Raw genomic sequence first — 18,905 nt, forward strand, 5'->3', positions numbered from 1 at the left:
GGCACCTTATCTACTGTTTGTGCGAATTGTATGCAAAATTAATCTGTGCGTGCCCAGAACTGGCCCATACATTAGTAAATGCAGCAACATTCAATTCATCTTTGTACACAATTGACTCTTACTACATCCTGTGATTTCCGGGAGGGAACGGGGCGAAGATGGGGCGTTCATCCGTAGTCAATGTACAGTAGGGACATGCCAAACTGGAGTGCACGCAGCCACCTCCGAATCGAGCTGTGGGCATCTACGTTACTTGTTTTTCTGCCGTATCTCTTTCCCCAGCTACAGGGCTAGTCTAAGTCCTGATCAGTAGTGATGTACGCATGCTATAACATGTGTTTGCACTCAGGAGAAACTGTAAAAATGTATTTTATGTTCGGCAGACATTAAGAACATCCTAATAAATGTATTTTATGGGGGGGGGAAACTTTATAAGAAAAGTTTTTTTTTCATTAATGCCTTTAGTATTAACAGGTGACATCAACTGAATAGTTTTTTTTTTTCTGTTCACTCTTTTGAATATTTATGATCCACATAGGTATTGGACTTATCCTGCAGTGTCCTGTGTACTAGAGGAGACCTGCACCTGAATTCACCACAGGTATCTTCACATCTATTCCTTGTTGAATTTGGGCGTACATATACCCCATTTACGTGCATGTGCGCTCACTATGCGTTGCTTTAATAAATCAGCCCCCTGTATCTATATTTTGTACAATAACACCATCAATATCATATAATAAGTAAACATACTGTGAGAATGTATAAGGAATTAAAAAAAAATTGTAATCAGCTGAGTTCCTTAATAGTGAGCAGCACCTTTTCTTAGGATTTTAAACAAAAATATTTTACTGATATACAAAGATACAGCACCAATAATTAATTGTGTTTTTGTTTTGTAGGTTCATTCATGCTCCCTCTTTATAACACTCCCCTTCCACCCCATGTTTTAAAACTATAATGAGACATCCTGCTCATAGCACCACCTCACCATAACCCCAGTTTTGTCCGTGAATGAAGCTGGTGTTATAAAGAGATATCTATTGATAAACAGCCGGCACGTTTTCGCCACCGGCCCCAGGCTACCGTTTGTAGAGCGCCAATTTAACAAATCATACAAGTAGCCACCCGGCTGTATGGCATGGCAACCAACCTGACTTTGGCTTTCCATAGTCCGACCATACTAGGCTGCTAAAAGCTGATTGGTTGCTATGGGTTACATATCACCTTTGCACATAAGCCCCTTTGTCGGAATGCACCTGTGGGCGCAGTCACCTGTATACAGAGGACCTGTTAAAGGCTTCAGGGCTGTGACACACTTGGAATTACTGGTTAATAAGAATACAGAAACCTCCTGACTAGCGTGATTAATCTCTATTCTTCCCTGCTGACAGGGATGCAATTAATTAGCACACGGTTTAATAACCAAACCTTAGGAAAGGGATTAGGCATTAAAGCAATAATAAATGATTACTTTCTTGTAGGGCTCTGACAAGTACTTCATTTCTGAATATAACATGCACACATCACCTCCTTCAATGCTTTAATGCTTGTCCTGGACAAAACAGCTACAAAACTCCATGGCTCCTGAAAGAGACTTGCAGACCCATGCAGCCATTTGTAAATTACATATGGTTTTTATTCCCGTCCAGTAGAACAATAGAGATCACTGACAAACCATTGGTATTTGTATCATACTGGATAGATGTGATCACATAGGAATAAGTGCAATGCCCTCGCTTAGTGCAATGCTCGGACTACGTCTGCTCCAGCGCTTTGCAGACGCCATGGATCTTTCTTATGCCCATGGACTAGCGTGCGCTACTGCATATTATCCCGTTACCTGCTCCAGCTCATTCATCTTTATTTTTCTATTTTTTTTTAATTCATATTGCTTGTTTCACCCTCTTTTCGGTATAGTGAGGCTGCTTTTATTGTATATTACCGCTAGAGGGACTGATGTGAATGAGTTCTCTGTACAGCGCTGCGGAATTAGTTGCGCTATATAAATAAATGATGATGATGATGCTAGAGCTACCGCATGGATTGTACTGCATTGGCGTACTTGTGGCTTCCTGTGTGGATTCTGTATTACGGAAACCGTGATGTGCGTTCAGACCTTGCTATTTCAGGGTGCTATATAAATGAGCCCCTAATGAATACTGAATGTTAATGACCACTAAAGTAAATGTAGTTTTATTTGTATGGAAGACTGATGCCGTACAGAACTTAGTATTCCAGTTTTGTGGCCCTTTAAAGAGAACACTCCGTGGTTTCCATCAGTACAAAAGGTGTTTCATGTGTTATGAACAGTTCAATGAAGAGCTATTTTCTTGTTTTAGAAGCTGCATTGAAATATAGATAATGTTACAGTTCCAAGTTCCTGTTTAAAGTGTAACGTCACATATAGACTATGGAAGTAGCCATTTTGTAGGCCGGAACAACTTTCTCAGTCTGTAAATTCAGTAGGAAGTAGAGACCTCGCTGAGCAATGCCTCTGTGACATCACTAGGGAATCAATAACGGCAGAAGCGTCTGTGATGAGTACATTTTAATCGGTGGTAGTCAGTTTCACGGTACTGATTACCCCGACAGAGAAGACAACGGCATGAAGAGTCCGATTCAATAGTACAGCGACCTGCAGAAAAACTACTTACCGAAGTGCAGATTACTTCATATCTCGACTCGCTGTGTTGCAGACTGGAGAAAATGACGTCATCACCACCTGCGGCTTGGCTTAAAGCGGCGATGGACGGACCCGCCTGTCATTTATGTCATGTAAGTACTATTTTAGGGGTTAGGGGTAGGAGTTGTGGTTAACCTTTACCGTAACCCTAAAATAGTACTTACATGACATAAATGACAGGCGGGTCCGTCCATTGCCGCTTTAAGTCAAGTCGCGGGTGGTGATGATGTCAATATATGCAGTCGGCAACACAGCGAGTCACGATATGAAGTAATCTGCATTATGGTGCGTAGGTTTTTTTTGCAGGTCGCTGTACTATTGAATCGGACTCCTCATGTTGTTGTCTTCTCTGTCGGGGCAGTCAGTACCATTAATAGGTACTACACCCCATTTTAAGGGGGAATGTTGCCTTTTTAATTTTTTTTTATTTATTTTTTTATACATTTTGATTCTAAGGTAGAAGGTAGTACATGGGATGGGCCCATTCATTGGCAGGACAAGTGGGTGCCATGATTACTAACATTGGGACATGTTACTCTTCCTCTCACGTGATACCATCATGCCCACGGTCTGTTTGATTTGCAACAAATCCGTGTGCATGCTGGTGAGACCCCTATACAGACAGGACCATTGAATGATTGCACCTCACCAGCGAGAAACATGTGTTTTACCTTAATTTCTTACCAGAGTTTTAACATATCCTAGTTTGCAAATATTCATTTATATATTCACACAAAATGATCTGTTTACGCTGAAATTCTACCCATCTGTTGCCATCTGATGTGTCAGGGCGTATTTATCAAGCTGCGCAATTATCACCTACTCTCCAATAGCCAGGGCTCAACGTACCCTCTCAGATCTGTGCCTGGGGGGGCAGAGGTTGAAAGGCGCTTTTCCCTGCACACAATGCATGTGAAACTCATTTTATCAGCAAAGAATAATAACCCGAGTGTATAAGAGAGCGATTTGCATAAGTTAGCGGAGGTGGGAATGAATTGTGTAGGGTAAGTGGCGCTATGCTCTGCTCTGTAACATATGTGGTGAAGCTACATCATATTTGGTTCGAGTGGCCAAGGAACAAATTAGAGTCCGTCAAAAGTGAAACATTACCGAACCGGCATCTCATGGAACAGACGGTACTTACGGGTGACGATCTCTTTGATGAGCTCGGCAGAGTTGTGGCAGCCCTGGACTATCTGCCTTGTCCAGAGTGAGAGGTCTCTGCTGGTCTCCACCCTGAACAGATGGGTCTCGATCCCTTGTCGGGAGCCGGTACGCGTGGCGAAGGAAAACTCTGTGCCCAGGAGTGAAGATCCTTTCCCTGGTCCGGAATGGACCAACCTGAAAAAGATGGAGCCATACGCTAACTTAATGTGAAAATGTACGAAAGCAAAGAGAAATTATATGGAAATGTTCTCTATTTTAAAAACAATATACAGTACGCTGACTTTATAAGAGACATCTTCCTATTAGTGTTTCACTCAACCATTCTACATCGGAACTGACTGAATTCATTAGGCATGAACTCCACAAGTATTCACCCCATTCCCGAGTGGATCACTGAAACCAAATAGGGCCCACCCTTAATCCGTCCATGTTACGCCTGTTTCTAGAGAGGATACAGATGCCACAAATTCATGTATCCAAGTTCAGAACCGTAAAACAGCTTCGTGGTATCCATTTGTTTGACCACTGAGTCAAGAGAGCTTAATGGATGGCTGTGCACCATCTAATCAGTGCTCTCTGCACCATCCAATCAGTGCTCTCTGTACAAGGAAGCATTAAGGTATTGGGTTTTTAAAATTTTACATTCATCTCTAGCGAAATACCTGATTAACTCAGAGGTGAATGTGGGATAAGTGTCTGATTGTGTAAGAGTACTATACCATTATTATTATTACCATTTATTTATATAGTGCCACTAACTCCGCAGTGCTGTACAGAGAACTCACTCACATCAGTCCCTGCCCCAATAGAGCTTACAGTCTAAATTCCCTAACACACACACAGATAGCAGCCAATTAACCTACCAGACAGACACACAGACTAGAATCAGTTCTGTTAGCAGCCAATTAACTTACCAGTATATTTTTGGAGTGGGGGAGGAAACCGGAGCACCTGGAGGAAACCCACGCAAACACGGGGAAAACATACAAACTCCTCACAGATAAGGCCATGGTCGGGAATTGAACTCATGACCCCAGTGCTGTAAGGCAGAAGTGCTAACCACTGAGCCACCGTGCTACCATACATGGCTTCATATGTAACATGAACAACTGTAGAGAAAAATTCTCTGTTCACTGTGAAGACTGTGCTATTTACTATCCGTTCGAATGAAGATTTTCCCCCACGCGCCAATTAGAGGTATTTTCTTTTTAAGAGATGTTACCGATAAACAGCCGCTTCAGCTGTAGAGTGACATTAAGTGCACCCCAGGCCGCCCTCGCCTGTAATTATAATTTCTGCTTGTAATGCAAGATGTTCTTGATGATGATTAGTCCAAGTCATGGTTATTTCAGTACTGTGTAGAACAGGTTCCGCATCAGCCCTAGGGTTAATCTCAGTGACACCTACTTACATAAGCTAATTCCTTCTTATGCTGTCAGAAATGTATTACACTTCCCTCTTCAAATGCAGGGAGGTGGGGGGGGGGGGGGGGGGAAACTATACCGTAAGGGAAATATAGATAAAAATAAATTGCTGTTATCTAAATGATCATCTTGTAACAGTCTCAAATACATAGTTGCAAGTTTCCACTGCCTTTTACACAACTTGTAAAAACCATGACAGCCGGCATTACTGTTTTGGAATAAACTTGCAGGTATTTTTAGTCATAGTATATACTTAACCTGGGTCATGGCATTCCTCTGTTCTCTAGCTACCCTCCCCCAGAGATGACAGCATGACAGCGGTGCTAGACAATTCACGGTGACCCACGGGATCCACTTCTCAGAAGTAGATCTATATTTCTGAATGTGTTCATGTATGCCTTCACATTGTATGTATGTAGGTATGTATACGTGTTACCTTTGCTAGAACGACTAGTCATATAAAACTGCAAATATGTTTTTGTGAATTAATTCATAGAATTAGCTTGATGTGGCTCAGAGGAACTCTGTGTCCAGCCATAGGTTAAAACCTGAATCTAAATTAATGTATCCCTTTGATTGTTCATAACTCTTTTGTTCTCCCCATGAAGAATTTATGAATAAGAGAGTCCAGACACAGTGCCTACAGACGAGTACCCAGTAGCAATTTATGGCATGGATTGTAAACATGAGGACTTTGAAATCTCTCTTTAAGGTTACCTCAGTAACATCAGTGATTGTGTGCATGAAGGGAATTAAGGGCACAGGAAAATATCATATTTTCTCAAATATACTTACAGGAGTTATATTTGGTAAGCAAATGAAGGGAAATTTTTCACCTTTTGTGTGGAGGTAAAATCATCTTTGTAGGACATTCTGGTGATAAGTTAGGCCAATATAAAGATACCCTGACTTGAAACGTGTTTAGACAGAGATCTTAAACAACTAATTTGCATTTACACAGACTCTCTAGTACTGACATTACAGTGGGAGGGAGGCTGTGGATATTTGCAAAATGTTTAAAATGTCCTGTAACTGATGGAAATTGTTCACGTTTGGGGAGTCAATGTTATATTGAGAAGTGTCCCTTTAATCCTTGCTTCTCCCAGCAAACAGAAAACTGATCATTCGTAAGTTTATTATTTCTGTGTTTCTTCCTTTTAATTTTAGAATAAACTTTTGTATGTCATTTTCTTAATTGTTTTTAACTTAAGCATTGTGGATTTATTTTCATATTAAATTACACTTAATAAGTTCAGGTCTCAATGTCAGACTTAGCTTGTTTTTTAGAATACCACATAGCTGAAACAGAGTTTATGATAACTCTGGGTCAGGAGAGATCATTTGGTTTATGATAACTCTAATGAAAGTAAATTGTGATAGATTATTTAAAAGGGAGATTCTTCTCAAAAATCCTTGGTGGTGGCATAACTGGTAAGGCAAAGTTAGTGTGTGGGACAGACAGGGAGAGTTTAAATAATTTTTAAACATACCAGGGGGCTGTTTTTGATTTACCCTTTGTCACACACATGTTTGTAAACAATGAGACCGATAAGTTCAATTTTAGTTTCATCAGACCCTAGAATCCGCCCTTGCTTGGTACGTGGGCCCCCCACATGCTTTCTGGCAAACACTAGTTAAGATTTCACACGAGTTCTCTTCAAAAAGATTCATCTTGTCACTTCTCCATAAAGCGACGATCTGCCCGCACTCTTGTTTTCCATAGATAGTATCTCCACCATGGAAAGCTGTAGCTCTACCAAAGTTGACATAATCCTCTTTGTGGCCTCCCTAATAAGTGACCTTCTCTCACAGATGCTCATTTCTGGAGCAATGACTATTCCATATTATCTCCATTCTTTATGTTGGGCTTGTCAGTATCAGGGGAATGTTAAACCTTTCAACTCTTTCTATAGCCTTCCTGATTGGTGCTTTTCTATAACCTTTCTCGGATTTGCTTAGAATGTTTTTTTCACCTTCATGATGAAGCTTTTACTTGGAAATACACTAACTCATTGTAGGATCTCTAACAGACGTGTACTTATGGTTATATCAATGGAAATTCTTTAATTGGCCCAGAGTTTATTTAGGTGTATCTTAGCAAATAAGGCGAATGATTATGTAATCAGTTATCATCTGTTTGTTGTTTGTATTGTAAAGCAAGTGTGTGTATGTTTTTTGCCTTCCGCTGGACACATCTACAACTTTTATTGTTTGATGGGGTTTTTTTCCCAAACTCAATAACGGCTAATATGTAATATTTACCTTTCACAGAAAAGGAGAAGTGTGCAATACTATATATAGATGCCGTATATATACAGCACTCTCACTAGAAGAGGTCAGTGTCATTACAAAGTAGGAAGATGGACAACAGGATACTGAATAAGAGAAGTCGCTGGATTCTGTTTCATTTCAGTCTTTAACTTTCTTATTTCTTGTTAGCCCTTAAAATATCCTCTTATAGCCCCCCACTCTCTCTCTCGCTCACCCGTCCATTCACACTGTAGATGCCATTTCATTGAATGAAACTGAACCAACATTCCTAGTTCTAGAACCAGCTTTGATATTTATTTAAATCAAAACCTAAACCATTAAGGGCTAGATTTACTAAACTGCGGGTTTGAAAAAGTGGAGATGTTGCCTATAGCAACCAATCAGATTCTAGCTGTCATTTTGTAGAACGTACTAAATAAATGATAACTAGAATCTGATTGGTTGCTATAGGCAACATCTCCACTTTTCCAAACCTGCAGTTTAGTAAATATACCCCTAAAAGTTAAGTGTGATCCCCTTTCAACTCCTGGTTAAAATTTGACTTTAAGACATAAAAGAAGCCAGAGAACTGATGGTTACTGACTCCCTCCATCGTTAGGCGTTCCGTACATGGAAATACTTTTGAACAATTGTCAATGACTCTGGATTTTATGTAGGGACTTCATACAGTGAGTAAATAATAAAAGTCATGTTTAAAGTAAACCTATACAGTATATGTTTTGCCTTCTCTGGATCTACACTATTCAGGGTAGATTTATCAACCCTTCTAAAAAGGAAAAGTGGACGTGTTGCCCATCGCAACCAATCAGATTCTAACTATCATTTATTTATCAAATTATAACTAGGATCTGATTGGTTGCTATGGGAAACACTTCTACTTTTGCTTTTTAGAAGGGTTGATAAATCTAGCCCTTAGTTTGTGAATTTGTAGGGCCTGTGACTTTTATTTTACCCTTACTTGTAATATCATAAGACACGGGAATGATATAAGATAAGTGGTACAGTTTTCATTATTAGTAAACATTAAGTTAACTTCCACTGTGATAAAATAATTATTGTTTAGGCTCCTGGTGTTCTGTATAGTAGAACCACTTGGTGTTGTGCTGGTTATGCTTGAACCGAGCTTGTGTAAAACATTATTAAAAATAGTCGACAAAGATCACAGAGATCTGGACACCCACCTGGTGGCTATGAGTGGGTAGGTGTGCACAGGGCTGAACCAAGCTTCCTTGACGCGGGGCATACTGTCATACATGAGCAGGTCCTTCTCTGTGACAACAAGCAGGACCGGCTTCCAGTGTTTCTCATTTTCTCCCAGTACCTGGAAAAGAAATTTCAGTGGTAAAGACAGACGTGAAGAGAGAAAACCTGGCTGAGGGTTCTCCTACGGTGCCCTCGTTGCCTACACACAGTGGGGTCATTCAAGGATCAGATTTGGTCCCTATCTGTGCCTCAATTTGCGCAGGTACGCCAAGATTTCTGCCAACAAGCATGGAGGATTCAGGAGCAGACATTTGCACCGGACGAGGGGAGGAATTAGGCTTAGTGACGGCGTTCCCTGCTACGTACAGTGTAGGCGCCTTGATTTGCAGAGCGATACAATAAGGTAACAGCAGCAATCTGGAGCTAGTTATATTAATATTAGGACATATTTGAAACTAGCTCTAATATAGGGGTTAATGGTCTGCTAGTAAAAAGCAATACACTCAACAACCATTAAAGTTATCAGAGCGCTATTGATTAACCAATGATTAAAACCATGAACATATTGTCCTATAAAAATATCAAACATTTTATTTGCTTTTACATTTGAAATATCAAAAAAACACAATTAAGCTTCATATATATATATATATATATATATATATATATATATATATATATATATATACACAAGTTAACCCGTGCATGATACTCATGCATTCTAGTCAAATCAAGCTACTTAAGGTGTTAAAAAGGTTCTTGTCATGCATTTGGGCCTAGCCCAGGCCTCCTCAGGGGAAGAGCGTTACTTCCCGACGCAAGCGCCCTTTTATAACGTGGTTTTGTCCACATGTCACCACCTCATCATTTTTCTCCATTACCTCATCCTTCATCTTCATCGCCACATCCTTCATCAAGCTACTTAAGGTGTTAAAAACTCCCCACTGTCACCCCCGGCAACCACCAACCACTCCCAACTGTCACTTCTCCTTCAAGAAATATATAGGTCAGTGTATAACTCTGCCCAGCAGGTGGCGCTGCAGCTTGTTTTTTTTCCCCACACACGCCACTAGGCATTTATATAGTAGATAGATAGGTATATATATATATATATATATATATATATATATATATTCTCAGGTTCACAATACTTGGAATAGATCAGTAATCACCAGTCGTGTGCTAAATGACTGGTATAGTATATATTCTATAGTATTGTGAACCTCTGTGATTTTTCTACATTATTGTGTGTTTTTGATATTTTAAATGTATGGAATGTTTTCAAAAAATATTCTGTGCATAAAAAAAATAATTCAATCAGCGACAGCGAGTGTGAGAAAAGTACATTGAAAAAAAGTATTTTAATTAGAACTCTGAAGTTTCTGTCGATGTTACAGACACATAAAATAAACAAGCCACTTTTTTTAATACTATTTAATCAATAGTTGGGAACGATCACCTAACACCTCTCGTTTTTTTGACACTTGCAGCATATTAAAATTTAAAATGTATTAACCAACATTTAATATAGCCAAAGGAGGGCGCTACGTTCCTTTCTATCCTAAAGATTGTTGAGGCGTGTGCATGTGTCTATGAACACAGGCAGTGGTGGTTCTGTTTATATTAATCATAGTATACAGCACACACAATACCCAGAGTGGATGAAATCGTGAAACATTTATGAGCCAGGCACATACGTTTGGGAAACAATTATTCATGAAAGGTGAATACTTCAAACCCCAATAAAGGATATTAATAATTTAGGAAGAATAATAAATATATTTGGATATGCAATGGTGACAGTACTATAACTGTATTTTGAAATTTAAAGCTACACTCACAGGGGAAAGGTCAAAAGTTAGACTACCCAGAGCATCCACCAAACCCCTGGGTCCTCTCCGTGCAGCCATTATTCCCAGGGTTCGACTCGCAGCCCTGCCTAAAAATCAGCGATCTCTGACGCTGCAGATGTGGAGTGCGAGTAGATGGACCAATCAGAAACCACTGATTGGTGGCTTCTGATTGGTCCTGGTGTTCACTCCTCAACTTTGCAGCCAATTTAAAGCAGCAAACTGCTACTAGCTTTAAATAAATTAATGGCAAAGATCGTCATCATTTATTACTATAACTCCCAATGTTTAAAAATGCAAAATTGAACAGGGGCCATGATCCATCTCTCAAAGCGCAATTGCAAGTGAAAATACGGGCGTAAGAGTTGTGGGAATGCGCAGTGCGACGAACTTGACGCAATACGCAAAGTTATGATGCACAAATACACTCCTACGATATTTAAAATTAGACGCATGAAGACCAAGTCATCCTAGGTCATACAGGAGCCTGAAATAGACTGGAAATGATCAAGTAGAAACTTGCAGAAACACCATAGAACGCCCTAAAAAAGAAGTAAATACCGAGCTGAAACATTTGCTAAGCCAAGTTCTGATTTGTCTAAAGGTCAATAACGAACAAACTATTGAGCACAATGTAAAACAATTCTACAAATCAGAGCGTATTCAGATCTCAATAGTCCCAGTCAATGCGCTCATTTGTGAGAGTGTTCTGAAGCTGAACACCGCTCCCTGGCACATCCTGACTGCGCTTTGAAATGTAGAACAGACCTCAGCCCTCTGGTTTCACTGGTAATTTCCAGTACTGGTTCACACTGTGATTAACCACCCAGAGGAAGTGCCACAATCTCCCACACAGCAAGGAAGTGTCTTCAGCATCGTACAGCCAGCAAATGCTTCATTTCACAACGCCTTGCTTCACGTACCTGGCACCAATATACAGAATTATTACAAACCACAGGTTGCAAATCATCTGAATTACACATCAAGTCAGATTGAGGTTCTGTAAATGTCTGTGGCTCCAAAAGCTCAGGTTTATTTTATTATCTAAATATGTCAAGAAGTACATCTGACCGAAAGAAAGCGGAAGAAGACGTTTTGTTGGCTGTACTGATGTCTATGCAAATGCATCAGTTCACTGGGGACCTGTGACATAAGTTGTTCCCCCAATAAGTGTTAGTCCACAGTAGTTGTGCAGAGAGAAAACTGGGTAATTTTGATGGATATAAAATGCAAAGAACAGTTTAGTGACTTCTATACAACACAGTGGATTCTAAGGGGAAAATTCAATTGGCCGCATTGCTGTAAAAAGTAAAGCAGCCTGCGCACTATTACAGATATTACGGTAATAGTGCGCATAATTACCGTTAATATGGTAATTTCATTGCCGACTTTTTGCACGCAGCTCCCTGAAATCTGTGTTAAAAGTACCGTATTAACGGTAATAGATTTACCGCTGTGTTATTCTGAGGGGAACTGAATTCCCCCCTAATAATAACTATACAAAGCAGATCACATATTTCTGGTGCTTACCACAATGCACCCTCCCAAATCCAATGCAAACCCTAAATCTTTGGTGAGTACCATAATCCAGACCCCAGCTCTCTGGTGGTTATAACAATTCAGCCCCTGTCAATTCCTTAATCCCCCCTCCCCAAACTGGGTATTTACAGCTGTGCTTATCCCAGACGTCTGATCTGTTACTCTGTGTGAAAAAGTGTTAAGACAGCCATTTGCATTCTAATTCTTCATCATCATCTATTTATACAGCGCCACTAATTCTGCAGTGCTAGCAGGAGTAAGTCATACTTGCCAACACTCCCTGAATGTCAGGGAGACTCCCTGAAATAGGGGTGATCTCCCTCACTGCCTGAAGAGTCTGGCATTCTCCCTGGTGCTGAGCCAGTACAAGACGTGGTTGGCTTCGCCATCTGTGGCATGATGACACAGTTCAGAAATTGTGTCCTATGTCCATGTATTGATGCCTATGGAGGTGGCCATTTTCTTGGAGACCAAGATTTAATCAAAGACTGACAGGTAAGACAACATGACTTCAGTAATGGAGACAGAAATGTAAGAGACACTTCAGTCTCTAGAGATTCATTAGCTGCTTTTCTTTAACGCATAGTTGCCTACTCTCCCGGAATGTCCGGGAGACTCCAACATTTCTGGGAGACCTCCGGGCTCCCGGGAGAGCAGGGCAACCTCCCATTCTGGCCCCCGCAATAGTTAAGTGACGAGGGGCGGGGCTTAATTACGCAAATATCATGTCATTTGATGCGATTCGTCAAGCCCCGCCCCCACACGCCTACCTCCCCCGGGATCTCCCTGAGGCCAACGAGGAAAAGTTGGCAAGTATGGAGTAAATGCTATGCACCAATAGAGTGCCAGAGGCTGTTTGCACACTGGATATTAAGCCAGATTCCGGCATTCCCCCTAGCATCAATCTGGCTGTCATTTTACAAAGCAGTACAGCTGAGGGACAAAAACGCCACTTTCACCAGTGAAGTGGAAGTGGGAAAAACTTGACCCTCAGCCTCCAGGAGATTAGAGTGAAAATCTTGAAACCAGGAGACCAGATGGGATTAGTTATTCAGATCACAGATCACACAATGGCACCTCCACTGTGCATTAAGTGACAGTTATATGTACAAAAGCCTCTAATGACCTCATACATAATTGTTTTCGATTTTGTGGCTTTAGTACGATGTTATTCCAGCCATTCTCCTGAATGGTTTCAATGCATATTTGTCTATTTCATTTCATTTAAACAATCCCCTCTTTTTAAAATCAGGCTTACTGTTACAATGTATCCTCTTTGGTTCTCAACATTCCATTCACCCTCATTTGGGTCTCTGGCTTTTCAAAGCGCGGTGTCAGGAACTTTGTTTCTCCCTAACAATGACTGTACCGCTGTTACTTCAAGTGCACCGATTTAACAGCTATAATCAACAGGCAGGTACTAATTATATTTGTTTTATTACACAGGCAAGTGAGAGTAATTGCATGCTTGGGGAAGAAAAGAATTGGGGAGAGAAATCACATTTGCATTAGCAGGACAATGAAGAAAAGTATGCATGGGTACTCAGATATTCACATGCCAGGTCGTTATTTTGTTTTGTATTTAACCATGATATTTCATAATGCATGTGCTTTGATTATAATTTGTGCAGTGATTATGTATTATTCACAGGTCGTGAGGCTGGGACAGAACTGGTAGTCTTGGAAATGAGTGACAAAAACAAGGCAGTGAAATATTGAAATCAAATTCTGTCCTATCCAACGTCCTTTTGTGTGTTTTATATCCATTATCAACTATAGAAGATATCAAAGCCTAACAGTTTTATTTTTTTTCGGATTATATATAAAACATCAAATTAAGCGTTCACCATACATACTGATTGACAAATATCGTTGAATAAGTGTCAACCAATCAGACGGGTTGGGTACGCGTAAATGATGGCGAAAATTTTGACAGCGAGGACGCTTACAAAGAGGTGAGGGGGGCACAGGTATCCAGGTCACCCTTCCGAGGTCCTAGCTCTGCTCTTCTGCACCCCCAAGTCCCCCGATTTACAGGCCACTGAGACGGGTCCCTACCTTTGAAACTCCATGCTCCGACCGACCAGACTCGCCCCAAACCTCCAAACGTTCAAGCCCTCCTTCAAAATTCACCTCTATATGCTTACCTAGCATGCCCCATACTAGGACAACTCCTTCCTCATGCTCCACCAGACCATTCCACTTGTCCCCCCATTGTCCCCGTTTACTTCTTCACCCCTCTAGAATGTTAGCTCACTCGAGCAGGGCTCTCTCTTCCTCCCTTCTTCTGTTCTCACCTCCTTGGCCTCTTGTAAAGGTTTCTCTGTGTTCTAAGTTGTGTCTTCTGCTATTGTTTGTTTTCTTGCTCCAGTATGTATTTGTATTATGCTCTGCGTGTTTTCTGCTGACTGTATGGCTCCATCCAATCTATGGAGCCTCAAAAATAAAAGATGATGATGAATTAGTTGCTGCTTTAAGAGCAGAGAACTGCTAGTTCTGTGTCACGAAAGCCAGATAGTTGGAATGCGCTTGATCTCAGCTTGAGTGACAGCTACGCCCAGAGAGGTATTCACCAGGGATTCCCGCAAGGGAATATGGTCTTAGTTGCTCTGAACCACAGGTCGTGGTCCTCTAGGGGGCGCAGTGCAGATAATACAGAGAACCACGAGTAACTGTAAGGCAGAATGGAATGTAGCCTCAGGTGTATGGAATTCAGGTAGAGGACGGGTGCTGTGGGATGATCAGCAGTGTAGCCACGAATCTCGATAAAAGGATAGGCTGAGCAGGAAGTACAGTCACAGGTCTGAACAGCAGAATAAGCTGTACAGATATAGCTGTGAAGCGATACACTGCGGTGAGCAGAAGCACTGAGATCCACACAGGTGTTATAACTCTGGAACAGGACCGATGCTGCAGCCAATGAACGAATGGCCTAACTCACGAAGACAGGAACAAAGGTAAGTATGAGCACGGACGGGAGTCAGAGGAGATGCTTCCTATCAGGTAGGAGACCTGCTGATCTGACACCCATAGAAAGGAGGAGGGCCCTTATTAAAAAAAAAGTGGCTGGTGATCCTCCTATCACCATGAAGCTGAAGGTTTAAAAGGTTCCCGGGTTGCGCATATGCAGAACACTTGGTAGGATGGCATCTGAGGATAGAGGAACGCCAGGCTGTACAACACATAGGAGTAACCACAGGAAACTCATGTATACAAGGCTCAGAATGGAACCAATCCGGTGACATGATATTCTGATTATGGTACCTAAGGAGTAAATGCCACAGCGCCTACCAGCAGATTATCGGCTCACTCTCACTCCAAAACAGAGCTGAAAAACATAGGATGAAGCCTCAGTCTGTACATTAATACAAACTCACAGATACCACCGTTTACATTGAAATCCAGGAAATGCGTTGCCCGGAGCACTATGAAATAGTGGCTAATATGGGGACAACAAGGGGAATTTGGCCCAAATTATTATTCGGAAATACTATTAATCCAGAGCCTTCCTTGATACTCAAAGGCTGGCAACAGAAGCTGGGTTACCACCCTACATCATCGTCCTTAGAGGTGGAGAGATTACACAGGCTGGGCTCTATATGTGACAATACCAAAGCGACTGACAGACCCGTAACAGTGAAACTGCTGAGCTATCAAGAGAAAGTATCTTGCACATAATTTAAAAAAAACAGATCCAGTACAGATGAAGGGCAATAGTACTCTAATGGTTTTATAAGATTATTCAGCTGTCCTCTCGCAGGGTCAGAAATTATTATCCAAAATATGTACAGATTTTTACAAGACAGAAATACGCTTTACCCTACATAGCCTCCCCGTGCTAAAGTTCTTTATAGCTCAAGGTCTGAATTCCTTTTCAAATATAATCACTGTTTTATGAAAAGTTTTTGTTAGAGAAAACAACCAAACTTGAACTGCAAGACTCAGCCCCCCTTCCATGCTTATAGCTCATCAGAAGCTGAATCACGATAGAAAAATTAGGTATGACAATATAGAGTTAAAACAATTCAACCAGAAAATCCACATTTGAAGCCCATTTTTCTTCAGTTATTGACCCTAAAGTAGAAATACTAAATACAACTCAGCTTCAAACATCTGGTTAACGTCACTTCACGCTGACGAGCAAGAAATCTGACTCAAGATTCACAGACAACCTGATTGGGAGAGAGAGCTTTGGAAGAAACCCAGAGATCTTCAATACAACCCCCGAGATTGGCTGCTATCAGATTGACCCTAGTCTCTCTGTCTGTGTGTGTGTTAGGGAATTTGGACTGTAAGCTCCTATGGGGCAGGGAATGATGTGAGTGAGTTATCTGTACAGCGCTGTGAAATTAGTAGCGTTATATAATTACTGCTGATTATGATGATAGATTGGTTAAGCCCACATCGTGGATGAGACGGGTGCACTGTAAATGGGACTGATCAATACCAAACTGTGTCAATGAAAATGATTTTAATTGTTCTCTAAAATCTGGAATATTTTGCTGCTGAACGAAAAGTTCAGTCAGGTTTGTGTGCGATTCGCACAGAGGATTGTGGGAAATCCTCATCGCCCATAACGACCACGATACAAATGGAGTTACACGCAATTTCCGAGCTAAAGTGGCAGACAAAGTGAAATAAACAGTCATCCGTCGTCATTGGCCAGGACTCTAAGTATCGCTTATGACCCAATATTTATACCATCTCTGTCTGGTTTTTAAAAAATGTTTCTGGCTGCTGGCCAAGTTCTCTAAATATTTGAAGTCCCTTAGCAACTAGACATCGTCGAAGCTGCAGGCAGAGGAGAGATGTCGTTTCTCACAGTCCGCAGTGGTAGGATCCTTGTATCTCAGTTACAGCTGGTTATTTTTCAGCATGCAAAATATTCTTCCAGCTGTGATGTGTTCTATTGTCCAGAAAAAATCGCAGGTGCTTCCTTTGGGTTGCTAAAAAAAACAGATGATCATTCTGCAGCGACAATCAGGAAGTAAACTGGAATTTTTTTTCCTGAAGAAATATAGAATTTCAACATTTTTTCTGCTCACCTTCTACAGTATATTTATTTCATTTTGTAAAATATTTGAAAGGGTATCAAAGTCAACTCCTTAATATAAAAAAACCCCTAAAAAACATCACATTAAATATCAGGTAAAATATTTGCAAATGAAATCTTTAGAATGCATCCTTAGTTTGTTTCCTACTTCCAGAATTACCCCATGCACGTACAGCTGTATCTATTTGGGGGGGCAAAGGTTCTTCTTGGTGCTTCCCCAATAAACTGTCATCAGTACAGGGTCTCTGTCGGTTGGCAGAGCTAAAGGGACAGCGTTAAGCTGTTGTGAGGAGGTAGGGTAGGAACTTCAGGTGCACAATCAAATGTTAGTAAGCACTCAAAGTAACTCCTGAAAGCACAAGAGGCCAATACACAATGAAAAAAGAAACAAATAAACTCTTTAATCAAATCAGAAGATAGAAAACATCCAACTTTCACCAACATCGGCTGTATCAATCCTGCGTGGATCTTTGTCAAGTCAATTTTGCAATGCATTCAGCTGCCCTTTAAACACCTAACGCAGCAGCAGCTGTATCAATCAGCTGTACTGGGCGACTGTAACTAGGTAACAACCAACTATGGGTGCGGGTGGTGGGAGTGGTAAGGTGGAGAAACTCAGGACCAGTGATCAAGAACTTCCAGTTGACACATCCGATGCATCTGAAGGCATCTAGTTTAGGATTTAACCAGTGTTTCTCTTTTGTTCCTACGGTAGATGTAATGTCAGTATGAACAATTTGATCTCGAATACTCCTCAAACGCTTATAGGAAAAAAGCGAAAGTTCCGAAAAGGATTTAGATAGATTAGGATCGGTGACAATAATGTGCTAATGATCAAGAATAGTCTTATTACACAACTGTGTGTGTTAAAGGTTGTACTGAAATGTAACCTAAGAGAGTGTTTCCCATACTTAGATCTTTCCATCAGCAATTTATCTTCATCATCATCACCATCTATTTATATAGCGCCACTGATTCCGCAGCGCTGTACAGAGAACTCATTCACATCAGTCCCTGTCCCATTGGAGCTTACAGTCTAAATTCCCTAACATACATAGATAGACAGACAGAGAGAGAGACTAGGGTCAATTTTGATAGCAGCCAATTAACCTACCAGTATGTTTTTGGAATGTGGGAGGAAAACGGAGCACTCGGAGGAAACCCACGCAAATGGGAGGGACATACAAACTCCACACAGATAAGGCCATGGTCGGGAAATTAACTCATGACCCCAGCGCTGTGAGGCAGAAGTGCTAACCAATGAGCCACCGTGCTGCCCCAATCTTGATCCAGCTTTGTACATTCACCAATCGCCTTTAATAACTCCCTTTTATCATTAGTTGTGGAGATAAATTTACTTTCTTAAGTGCAAATGGGTGCAGGCTACTTACATGCAGCATCATATTGTTATCTGTTTCCTTACTGGGTGTGGAAGTCAAAAACAAAAATGTATAAACTCAGCCATCAGACAAAATTATGTTTCTGCCCGTAACAATCCGCAAAAATATTCGCAAAAATAGGAGCCATATTTGACCCCATCGCCGTTCCCAGGGAAAATTAGTTCTCAAACGAAAATTATTATTTTTTATGCAGGATAACATGAATGAGCAGCAGCAAGCATTCTGTGGGAGAACCACAATAGTCAGCATGCGTTCTTATTAATCCTTTTACCACATTCATAACATATTTCATGTGTAATACTGATGTACAGG

General features: G+C 40.9%; 1 protein-coding gene across 2 annotated transcripts in view; it reads right to left on the reverse strand.

The window, feature by feature from the left end:
* Positions 1 to 18,905, reverse strand: part of SNTB1 (syntrophin beta 1) — a 117,029-nt gene that overhangs the window by 3,254 nt on the left and 94,870 nt on the right. For both annotated transcript variants that reach the window (XM_075214017.1, XM_075214016.1), the window contains exons 4-5: positions 8,730 to 8,869; positions 3,831 to 4,027 (exon numbers count right to left, since the gene is read on the reverse strand). In XM_075214017.1, coding sequence (XP_075070118.1) covers positions 3,831 to 4,027; positions 8,730 to 8,869 — 337 coding nt within the window. The remainder of the gene's footprint in view (positions 1 to 3,830; positions 4,028 to 8,729; positions 8,870 to 18,905) is intronic.

Source organism: Mixophyes fleayi, chromosome 5 (genome assembly GCF_038048845.1).
Source record: "Mixophyes fleayi isolate aMixFle1 chromosome 5, aMixFle1.hap1, whole genome shotgun sequence".
Lineage (NCBI taxonomy): Eukaryota > Metazoa > Chordata > Amphibia > Anura > Limnodynastidae > Mixophyes > Mixophyes fleayi.